This window comes from Mauremys reevesii, linkage group 19 (assembly GCF_016161935.1).
Source record: "Mauremys reevesii isolate NIE-2019 linkage group 19, ASM1616193v1, whole genome shotgun sequence".
NCBI lineage: Eukaryota > Metazoa > Chordata > Testudines > Geoemydidae > Mauremys > Mauremys reevesii.
The window spans coordinates 14785156-14797221 of record NC_052641.1 but is presented as its reverse complement, the minus strand read 5'-3'; the positions used below and the strand labels follow the sequence as shown (position 1 = coordinate 14797221).

At 43.8% G+C, this 12066-nt stretch overlaps 1 protein-coding gene across 11 annotated transcripts in view; it reads left to right on the top strand.

The window, feature by feature from the left end:
- FNBP1 (formin binding protein 1) overlaps nt 1-12066 on the top strand; it is a 161498-nt gene that overhangs the window by 140650 nt on the left and 8782 nt on the right. For 7 of the 11 annotated variants that reach the window (XM_039507061.1, XM_039507068.1, XM_039507064.1 and 4 more), the window contains 4 exons: nt 99-113; nt 5362-5471; nt 9294-9426; nt 10763-10884. In XM_039507061.1, coding sequence (XP_039362995.1) covers nt 99-113; nt 5362-5471; nt 9294-9426; nt 10763-10884 — 380 coding nt within the window. The remainder of the gene's footprint in view (nt 1-98; nt 114-5361; nt 5472-9293; nt 9427-10762; nt 10885-12066) is intronic. The other 4 variants (XM_039507062.1, XM_039507067.1, XM_039507066.1 and 1 more) reach the window with 1 other exon arrangement.

The window sequence follows — 12066 nt, the reverse complement described above, 5'->3', positions numbered from 1 at the left end:
GTCGTTTTATTGTAACAGTAGGACTGAAAAAGTTCCTCTTCTACTGATGCGCTTGTTTTTTCTCTTTTTTCCTCTACCCCTACAATTTTTACATGAAGCTTTCTCTCAAGCTGGTAAGCACAATTACAGCATGTTTGTCCTGCGTTTTAACCACAGTTTTCTGTGTGTGTTTTTCTGTGTGTGCACTGTGACACCTACAACATGACTGACATTAATTTTAAATTTGTTTCTTCTTTGTGTTTGCTTTGTTTGACATTTATCAGATAACTTTGAATACGCAGGTCTGGAGTCTAATAGAGGTGATCAGAATTCAATCTTTCTAATAAGCTGCTAAAAAATTAACTCTGAATTTATAGTGTCGTTTATCTTTATTTTTTGTAATCCAGGGCAGGGGTTCTCAAACTTCATTGCACCGTGACCTTCTGACAACAAAAATTACTACATGAGCTGATCAGGAGGGGGAAACAAAGCCTGAGCCCGCCTGAGTCCCACCTCCCTGGGTGTAGGGGGGTCCCAAAGCTAGAGCCCCACCACCCTGGGCGGGGGTTGGGGGGAGGGGGAAGCCCTTGGGCATCAGCTTCAGCCCTGGGCGGTGGGACTCGGGGTTCAGCCCCAGGCCCCAGCAAGTCTAAGCCGGCCCTGGCAACGCCATTAAAATGGGGTCCCCTCCCACAGTTTGAGAACCGCTGATCTAGGGCTATAAAAATGTAGCAAAAATTACACCAATCAGTTCTATTGCTGTACCTGAAATATACATGGGAGAATTAATGTTAGAAGTGTCTCTGCTGTGGCTGTGCTGTGGCCCTTTATACAGAGAAAAGTAAAAGCCTTTTATCTGACTGCAACACAGTCATAAATGGTATGTTTTCCATGTTCAGGTACTAATAATCCCTGGAAGTCTGAATCATTGTTACCTGCATTTTACAGCCCTATATAGGCCTCCAGAAAAACTAACAATTAAATTTAATTAAAGTTAAATAAACTTTAACCAAGAAGGTTAACTCAGTTTGATTGAAATTTGCAAATGATCGTGTATATATGAATCCTAAATCTAGTCTTGGATACAACCGGGATGATATCTCGAAATACGGTAAGAGAATGCATCGCAAAGGGGTTAAGAGCATGTGTGAAAAGAAATGATGTGATGATGTATTTTACATCCAAGACAGCATACTGTTAAGGCAGAGTTATCCAAACGTTGGTATGTTTTGGATAACTTGTCTTGGCTTTCTTGCCGCTCCTGATCCTAGCCAGAAGAATTCAATTTAAATAGTTTTGCTGAATCATTTCAGGCCAACATGTAGCAGGGTACAAAGGACTGATGTAAGTTTTAGGAAGCCTCAAAGGATCTGCGGTAGCTCATTAGTGATGTTAGTTTGGGAGGTTTCCTTTTCTGGTCAGTCAGGGTCTTTAAGTTTCTTTCACCCCATTATTCTTGGGGTCACCATTCTGCACCAAGTCTCCCCAAAGCAGGTGACTTCTGTCACAAGGCGAGAGAATTATTGGTGGCTTCTTCTAAGAATACCTGTGCCATTAAGGCTACTCTCCTCCACTGCAGTGCCTGCAGCAGGGTTTATGCATCTTCATGGGCATTTCAAGGCCTTCTGCTCCACTGATGCAGTGCAAAGCATCACTTAAGTAGCCTTAGTAGTACAACTCATGTAGCCATTACCTTTCCAGCCACAGTCCAAACCTAAATACTTCAGCCCCATGACAGTGCCAAGGAAAAATGGCAGAGATCCAGAGATCCCTCCGTTACTTACAAACCCAGTTGCCCTTAGCTCTGTGTAGCTCAAAAGCTTCTCTTTCTCACCAACAGAAGTTGGTCCAAGAAAAGATATTACCTCACCCACCTTGTCTCTCCACCAAGCCACAGAGCTAGCAGTCATTGATGTTTATACAGAGTCCTTCCACTCATTCTGTTTGCTAGTCATATTACTAGTAAGCAGCTGATGCATTATGTGTGTAAGCCAGATCTTTCTATGCAGCAGCGTGTACTATAAAGTATAGCCAACATGTGCAAAAGGTTCTTGACATGATCCTTTTGGGTCAGAAGTTGGAGCCTCCTTTTTGATGAGAAGTTACTCAGTGAATTCAGTGAGGGTTCTTTTTGAGTGTCAGGGATGTAGTTCTGTGCAGTGTTAATGCATTGGTCTGAAATATTGTCTACTAGCGCCCACCGTATTGCTAATCCTGCTGTGCATGGATGCTGCAAGCGTGGGCCTAAGTTTCTGGATGAGGAGGGTTTCAGAATTAAACCCCCGTGTTAAAAGGGCTTTTCCATTTTCAATTAGGTGCTTTTGTGACTTGCCATTAAGGTATCAATGGAGGGAGTCTGTTGCATGTGTGTATCCTTTAAGTAGTATGTTTTTGTAGCCTTTTATGTAGCTACATATCCCTCCCATCCTCCAAACAACTCCAGACTCTTCAGCGTGACCAGGATATGTACAGCTTTAATGATCTTACTCCATTGGCAAAATATATGGACCTCTTGTAATGCCTGTACAGGGGATGGGGAACATTTTAAAGAAAATGACATTTGCACGAACAAGTATAAATGAAAACAGACCTCTTCTGTAGCATGCAGATTCTAATGGTGTGTGAAGGTAATAAATCAAATCTGTCCAGGATTACAGGGAGTGGCATGAGGTTTTTGGAATGTACCATATTTTAGCTAATTGGTAAAAAAAAAAAAACATTGTTATTTCCTGCATTCACATTCATTTTGCCTTTGAATCCTTTCATAAAATGGGAATATTTTTGGAAGTGGACTTAAATTCCACTAAAGAGACCAAGCCCAGGGATATGGGAGATCATTGTCCCTTTAAGTGAGAGTGCCAGTTTTCCTTAATGGCCTGGCCAGTGTATATTACAATCCCACTCCTACTAGGGCAAGGGGAGGGTGCAAGGTGACCCATTAAAACTGCCCTCCACTCCCTTCCTACACACACAGGCTCTGTTAGAACATAGCACTCTCTACAACTCGGAAAAAGCAGCTGTTCTGGAGAACCCAGCCAGTGCGCAGCTGAAAAGGTCTGAGTGCAGGTTTTGAGGCAAAGTATTTGCTGAATCACACTCTTCTGAGGAAAGCATTTGGCATTTTAACACAATCCACCTAGCAACTTCGATCACAAGCCATCACAAAGCTGCTTGGCCGGCTGAACTTTGTCTGGATTTGCATTTGCAGGGTCAGCTCTCCCTCCCTCTCCCACCTCAATATCCCTTTGTGTGAAGGAATTGTTGGCATTAAATTTGTAAAATCTGCTGTATAAATTCAGGTTAGTAATTTAGATTAGGGTACAGCTAGTTTATTAATATTGAGATGTCTTCAGCCTCATTCACCATAACCCCTCCACTCATCTCCCTGCCAGAGAAAGCAGGGGCTGCCGTAAAAAAAAATCATAAAGGCTCGGAAACTCACTGTGCATATATTCTATCTACTCCCTAAACCCTGCGCTGCCAGGAAGGGGGGGAGCGGCAGTCTGAAGGCAGACCGGGTATTTTGTTTCAAACAAAATCAGAAACAGATGAGAGATGGGCGGCCTGATTCTCCTCCCTCTTGTTCTGGTTTGTTTGATAGTATAATTCTGTGACTCTAATGGAATTACTTCCGATTTAAACCAGTGTAAGCGAGAGGAGAACCAGACCTGCTGGATGGTTTAGGGATTCAACATATGGTGCATCGGTCGTGACCCACTGGAAAGAATACAGTATGGTTATAAATTGCATGCATAGCCCCAAAGGTAAAATTTCTATAGCGTGAGTGAGTGCAAGAGAGTCTTAACATCAGAGAGCACTTCTAAGAGAGTGGAAAATGATTTACCCGTTTTATCAAGGTTACTTCTGTGGTGCTAGCACCCACAATCTTCATGTTGTCAGAGGAAGCCATATCCTGGCTGTGGGTTTGCAGTTTACAGTTGCACAGGTGAAATGGAAGCACAGCATGAGAGTAAAAGTTTGCAAGTGCTTCCAGTGAGGATGACATCTGCAGCACAGCAGGGGAAGGCAGGAAAGATAGGGCCTCCGGAGAGAATGGAACTCTGTCAGATAAAATCCAGTGTGGTGTTAAATCAGGGTGGAAACAGATTCACAATTTCTAGCATCGGGCTTCCATGTTTCTTGGCTGGCAGTCTTCTGCTGTCTGTTTTCTATGGCTGTGCCAGCTGTGGCTCAGGAATGACACTCTTAGGTATTTTTCAAATAATTTCCCCTAATTCCATGTGGTGAGAAGGATTTTCCGCTGATGGTGAAATTCACCCCTGTGCAAGTATCTGGCACCAGGGCCATGCTATGCATGAGCAGCTTAAGAGGGATCTAAGTGATGACAGGGCTTTGTACTGTTACTCTAGGCAGGGTGAATTTCCCTGCTATGTGAACTCCCACATAGCTAATAGAATTGGTGCAGTCATCTTTTTTTTTTTAAATAAAAGCAATGAATTATTAGTATGTAAATGACATACAACTAATAGAGGAAGTTCATGCAAATTACATGTGTTTATGTTTCACCTTAATTAGGGAGATTTCCACATTAATTTTTATTTGTCCACTTAAAAAGGTCTTGAGTGCCCACTGCATCTGGGTACTAGAGACAGGGCCGGCTCCAGGCACCAGCCCAGCAAGCAGGTGCTTGGGGTGGCCACGGGAGAGGGGCGGCACGTCCGGCTCTTCGGCGGCGGGTTTCTCACTCCCTCTCAGAGTGAAGGACCAGCCGCTGAATTGCTGCTGAAGACTGAAGCGGCGGCGGTAGTGCCGCAGATCGCGATGGTGGCTTTTTTTTTTCTTTTTTTCTTTTTGCTGCTTGGGGCAGCAAAAACCCTGGAGCCAGCCCTGACTAGAGAGCTATAAATTAAACAGGCCTGTAAAAGCTACCCTCTTGGGGCAGCTAAATAAACCACCCTGCATGAGATCAATAACAATACTCAACTGCCAGGCTAAAAATAGCTCAGCGGTGACTGTCTGTAGTCACAAACGGGCTGGGCTGCATAAGTGCATCTTACATGATGTCCTAAAGGGTGTGAAACTCTGACCATGGCAAACAGCAGGAGGAAGGGAGCAAGTTTCATGGTAGAAAGACTTCTGTGCTTAGTGCCCTGCTGCTGGCTCTAGAAAGGTTGATCCTAGTCAATGGCACAAGAGCTCCCCAGCTGTTTTCAACTGTTGTAATGGGATTTTTTTCAAGTATCCAGGTCCCAACCTATTCAAGGCTTTAGGGATCTAAAGATAAAGCATGCAAATGCTTCAGACCATGGGGATTTTTCACAGATTTTCCTGTGGAGTGTTTTCAAAGTAGAATTTTGAAGGATGGACCAGAATTTTTTTGTCTCTCATTTGCCTTTTTCTTTCCTCCCACTCTGCGTGTAGGGGGGAGGACCAGAGGACTTCAGCAATCTCCCACCTGAGCAAAGAAGAAAGAAACTCCAGCAAAAGGTTGATGAGCTAAACAAAGAGATTCAGAAGGAGATGGATCAAAGGTAGGCCTAACCACGGTACAATAAAGAATTAGAGAAAGGTTTTCATTTAGCAGAACAGTAGTGTCCACTAGCAAGCTGTTTCTTTCACAAGCAACAAATAAGAACAAGATAGTAGGTGAATCACTATTTGATTTGATGCTCTTGGAATAGAAGATGCAAAGGGCACTAGATGACTAAAAACAGCCAAGGAGACGAGCTAAAATTCCCCCGTGGTCTAAGTTCTTAAGTTAATTGTTTAATTTTGACCTAAAGGGGAGGTCAAAAGGAGCGGAGGGAAGGATTGCTAGTTATCTGTATATTCCACCCACCCACTTTTGCAATGCATTCCACCACTGCAGTATCAGGATACTAAGGCAATAGCACAAGAATCTCAGTGACTTGTGTAGGTGGTGCCACCACAGAAAGTTTGTCTTTCTTTCTGGCACAGCCTTTTTAAGGTGAGCAATCGTGTTCTTCTGAGCCAGGCAGGAATCGCAGATACTTTGTATTTGCCTCTGAATATGAGTCAGCCCCAATATTTACAGTATTTTAATACAAGATCCATCTCTGTTCAGTTAGCCAAACCACCATGTCTTTCAGGACTACTGAAATCACAGACCGCTCAGCACTGAGCAGGTGGCTTATTGTAAATATACCAAGCCTGTGTATGGCAACCTTGGAAGCGTTCCATTTCTGGCGTTTCGTTATTGCTCATGAGTTTAGGATTATAACAGAGAGGGAAAACACTTCCTAGATTATCACATTCCCCTGTAATGCAAGATACAGTCCTCCAATAGAAGGCAAATCCAGTATTAACCCAGTACTGTGTAGTGCACTTGGAACTTAGCCAAAAGCTTTTGTTCTTTTTAGGCTTAGGAATCACATGCACTAGGGAGATTCCTAATAACAGAACCTGTTATCTGCAGGGCTGTGTTGACAAAAGTGTGAGATTGTTCATCGGTGCCCATTTTAAAAATCTCTGTGCTCTCCAGTGTCCATTTCCTGGAAGCAGAAGAGCTAATGATTCTTGCGCTTTTGCAGACTTGTTATTAGGAGGCTTCATTTGTCATCCTACTTGAGAAGCAAGCACTTCAAGTGACTCCATTTATATTGATCGGTTCTGGCCGCTTTTATTTGCAGCTTCCTATGTTCATTCACATCTTGGGCTAGGATTGTCCCTTTAATTGTGCGTTTTAACCAGTGTCTTTTTTGTTTTCACAAAAAAAGTGTTTAACTTTGATCTGATAACCCTGTTAAAAGTCAGTTCACAGCTTATTTGTATAAGTTATGTGGGGATGTTAATCCCTATTTCATATTGTTTCAGTGTTCCCTTTATATAATACAGTAGCTATAGTTTTTCTCCTTGAATAGATTTCCCTTTCCCCTTAATTTTCTTTAACTGATTCCAGTGTAACCTAATATTCAGATCATACATGAAATCAGTGCAGAGTGAGGATTACAATAGACAGAAAAATAAGATTGGTGAGCAAGGTACTAACAGCAATAGTCAGAGACACACAAAATTAATTAAAAAAAAAAAGAGTTAAAATTTGAAATAATGGCCCTTAAGGCTCCAACCACAGAACAATCCCACTTCCTTGCCACCCACTTATTTTCCCAGTTTCTCCATGCACAAAGCAAAAGCAGACACAGGGCTGCCATTGTCAAAGATTTTGTGGGAACCTCACAAATAAAAAGTTATAACTTGGATTGTGGGATTTTGATTCAAGTAAAGCCTGAAGCAATGCTGAAGAGTCACATCAGTAATGAGAACTCAGCTCATAAATCAACTCATTTCTGAATCCTAAAATGTTTCGTGTTCTGCAGAGAAAATCTCTTAAAATTCATCCTCAACCTGCCTCAAGTCAGGTGCAACACATTGCCATGAAAGATGACTTCGCAGGTCATGCCTTCTAGTTGAGCACAGGACAGCGTGAGGCATGTTAACGGTGGCTTTGTGATATCAGATTCCTGATATTGTGCTTCAAAAGCACCATCACTGAGATCCTAGGCATTTAGCACCTGAGTTGATATGAAATGTGTAGCCTTCAACACAATCTCAAAATGCTGCATAACTTAACTAGACCTAGTGTCACCTCATGACCTAAGGTCCATCTGTTGCACACTGTTACCAAGCCAAACTATCTGGATTTAGTTTTAGACTGAACAGTGCAGCAATGTGAAATAAACTGATCAGCAGGGATCCTAGAAATGCGTTTGCCACTGAAAAACACGAAAAAATGCAGAAGTTGCCTTTTTACAAAGAATCTTTAGTTTTTACATTTTGGGAAAAAATAAAAACACATACAGTAGAACCCCCTGCCACCCGCGTGCACACAGGAATATGGGAAATTGATGTTTTAGCTCCGGGCAGTGGGACTCGGGCTGCCAGCCCCGGGCGGCAGGGTGCGGGCTACGGATTTCATTTTAATCTTGGAAAAATGCCAATTTTTATGTTTTTTTAATCAGAGAATTCTGGGGTTTTTTTAAGCAGGAATCCTTGTTTTCCATGATATCAGGAGCAAATTATGTTGCATATTCTTAAGGTGAACACAATGCAGTAGGCAGAGCGGGAGTTTCTCGTTAGCACTCCATTCCGTTACTGGAATGCCCACCTCCCGCCCTTTAGCCTATTCTCTAGGATGGCATTCAGCCCAGGATGTGGAGAGATGATGTGGGCACTTCAATATGTCCATAAGACTGGGAAGATATTTATCTAGCACAGGGTGGGCAAACTAATCCGGCCCTTGAGCTCCTGCTGGGGAGTAGGGTCCGGGGCTTCCCCTGCTCCAACTGAGGAGCAGGGTTGGGGGCTTGCCCTGCTCCGCACGGCTCCCAGAAGCAGCGGCATGTCCCTCCTCTGTCTCCTACGTGGAGGGGCAGCCAGGGGGTTCCGCACGCTGCCCCTGCCCCAAGCGCTGCCCCCGCAGCTCCCATTGGCTGGCAACCGTGGCCAATGGGAGCTGTGGGGGTAATGCTTGGGGCAGGGGCACCATGCGGAGCCTCCTGGCTGCCCCTCCGCGTAGGAGACAGAGGAGGGACATGCCGCTGCTTGAGGTAAGCACTGCCTGGAGCCTGCACCCCTCACCCCCTCCCACACCCCAACCTCCAATTTCATGAGCATTCATGGCCCACCATACAATTTCCATACCGAGATGTGGCCCTCAGACCAAAAAGTTTGCCCACCCCTGATCTAGCGCGTTCAGAGGCCATTCTTTGCGGGGGAGGGGTGGAGAGCTGTGGGTGTGAATGAAAGACAATTCCACACCTTGACTCTCCCCATCTCCTCCCCCCAAAATATCCTAATCCAAGAATAGAGTCACCTTTCCTCTGATTAGTTGGCTGTCCAATTCCCATTCATTTTAATCTAAATCTAATCCTGCATGTTTACACTGGCTCAGTACCTTTCTTATGCCACTCTTGGAAATGATTTGCTTGTAGAGCTCATTCTACCATCTTTAGTTACACTGAAAAAACCTCCTGGGCTATTTGTGGAGTAAGGCTCAACATGACTAAGGGTGGAAGAATTCCGCTTATACACAGGGCAATGTCGCACCTCTTACAAATCGTTGCTAAAGGCTATCCCCTGTTCTTGCAATGCCTGGTAATTTATAAACTCTCTTCCATGCCGACAACTTCGGTACGCTAAGGAGAGATCTTTAATTAATAAATGGGTGCACTAGACAAAACAAAAGCCCTGGCATGGTTTCTCCCCACAATTAGTTACCCCTGTAACCATAGATGCAGAATGATTGGTTTGGAACTTTTTGGTTTCTCCAGAAAGATTTACACACCCAGCTGCTGCCTGACTTACTGGTGTTGCATTTTCTTTATTTCTCACAGAGATGCCTTAACAAAAATGAAAGATGTCTACATCAAGAACCCACAGATGGGAGATGCAGCCAGCGTGGATCACAAATTAGCTGAACTGGGACAAAATATGGAAAAGTTGCGACTAGAGGCCCAGAAATTTGAGGTCTGGATGGGGTTTAAGTACTAATGCACTTTCATGATGGTAGCTTTAAACGAATAGGCACTGATGCAGGAAAACATTTAAGTGCATGCGTAACAGGGATGGATTTAAGTAAGTGCTTATCGTCAGGCAGTATTTAAATATGTTGCTCAAGTGGAGCCTTACAGCCACCTTTTAGCATAAATATGTCCTGGATCCTTCATCTGCATTTGTCAGCCAGCTCGATTTTTCTGTAATTTGTCCCAGAAAATGGCTTATGTAGAGCAGGGGGATGCAGGAGAATGCTCTGAAATGCTCTGATACTCTTGCATTTGCAACAATATCGGGTTTTAAATGCCTTTCAAAGACATAGATACCAGGTGAGAACTTGGAAAAATTCCACTTTAATCTTTTCACACACCAGATTGGTGCGTTTTGCCAATCTGATATCTGCTGATGGTAAAAAACTGATGGGCACCGAAAGCTTCATCTCCACCCAACCCCCACCCAGGTCTCGTGGGAATCCAAAACAGGATAAAAAAATCAATTGTGAAACACATTATTGTCTAAAGAAGCTGCTATGGTAAATGTGATGAGGATCCATGGACAGAGCTATCGAAATGTCTGAGAGCTGGACAGAAGCCATGAGACGAAGCACATTTTAAGGAACAATCTCTGCTGTCAACAGAAAGCATTTTAAAGATATAAAGACTCTGGAGTATAACTAATAGTTGGAATAACTGAACCCATTATAAACAGTAACTGTTGTAATTACATCAGCAGAAGGAAGGACAGGGAAGGACTACATTCCATGCGCTATAGATTATGTTGTGGACTAAAACGTACACAGCCAATTAATTCTGGATGCTTGTCACAATTGTTTGCCGTACTCTCCATTACTTGTGAGGCCCCTTTGAAAGCCAACAGCTTTTCCTTTCCTCACAACTATTGTCCTTTTCCATTTGGCCAATAAGGGAATTTTTTTTTTGGGTGCTTCTATGTTTCTGAAATTATCACGGCTTCCTTCTGTTTACCTCTTTGTTCCTAGACCAACAGCACTTCAGCCCAGCTCCAGTAAACTCCTGCTGCTAAGCCAGCAGGGGTGTGACTCACGCAGTGTTTCAAATCAGCCCATACATTTTTGGCAACGTTATTATTTTTAAATATAGATTTAGAATGCAGAATGACATTCTAAATGACAGCAGTTTGAAGCTACATTTAAGTGTGTTTATACTAGTGGACTGTTTGCCTGTAGTTTGGTGGTTCAGGTGTTAGGTATATCTCCAAACGGGCGAAGGAAGAGCAAACTCTATCCCTTGGCTATCTGGTGCATATGAAACCCGTTGCTTTCTGTTTGCAGGGTTGGCTGGCCGAGGTTGAAGGCAGGCTACCTGTGCGGACTGAGCAGAGCAGACGACAGAGTGGAATGTATGACACCCAGAACACGTCAGCCGTCAATAACTGTGCACAGGACCGGGAGAGGTACAGTATCTGTACAGAGCTGTCCAGACTAGCATGCTAGTTACTATTACACCTCCCTTCATTTCATTAGAGGCAAATTCTTCTTTACAAGATACTGCTGTGCTTCAACAAGAGATGTGTAAATCTTGCATGCAACAAGCCTAATCCACGATGAGACTGCAAGCTGCCACTCTGAGAAAATAATTCCTTACTTTGATGCAGAAAATTCTGATTTGCCACAGTAAAAATTGGGGAAATGCAAAGAGAGTAAATGTTTTCCGGGAACAACATTAACAGGTCTAAAGCCCAGTTTGGTTCTGTCACTTCCAAACATGCACACGGTGAAATTCATTCCTGTGCAGAGAGTTAGCACAAGGCCTGTTGACCAGTCATGTCTCAGTTAGGACATTAAGTGGGATGTAAGTGTTGCTTAGGTGTCATGCTGGCCCTCTGAATAGATGTGAATTTCACCCCTGCAGAGCAGATTGAAGACCGGGGCCACTTTCTGTACTGTTATGCCACTGCAAATCCAGAGCAACTCCACTGACTTCCATGGGGTTCCTCCGGATTTATATGCAGGAAGACACAGATGTTGTGTGGGATGCTTACCAGCTGCAGCACTCTGGCTGGAATCCCTTCTTTTCCCAATAAAGACCCCTCCAGACCTCTTGGGAATGGAAAATTGGACTGGAAATCTCATGTGAGCTGGCTGCCTCAGGAAACTTCTAATCCTGGCTGTGCTAGAACTGTTGCATGGCATTTGTTCAAAGCATATAACGTTCTCAGTCGTTACACACCACTATAGAGGTATCTCCTAATGGAAATAACCTGAAAACTAGAAAGGGAAATATCCAGGTGCCCAAAAACTCTGGGAGTGCCCAAAATCCTAGGCCCATCTTCCAATGTGCAGAGGACACTGGGCAATACACCCTCCCTGTATTTCTGTTGGAACAGCCCTTCTGAACATGCAGCAAGCCCTTACGCAGTAGCATAAAGAACTACTACATTGGCCATTGGGAAAGGTAGGCGAGAGAGAAGCATTTGAGAGGCCTTGGCAGGAGGAGTTGACTGAACTGACTGACAATGGAACGTCCTGACGGTATATCGAAATGATCAAGTTGGCCCTAACTGCCACCACTCACTTGGCCCTTAACTTTCCGCAGCTGAGTGTTTCTGGCAGGTGCGTGTTCCTTGTCACACTGC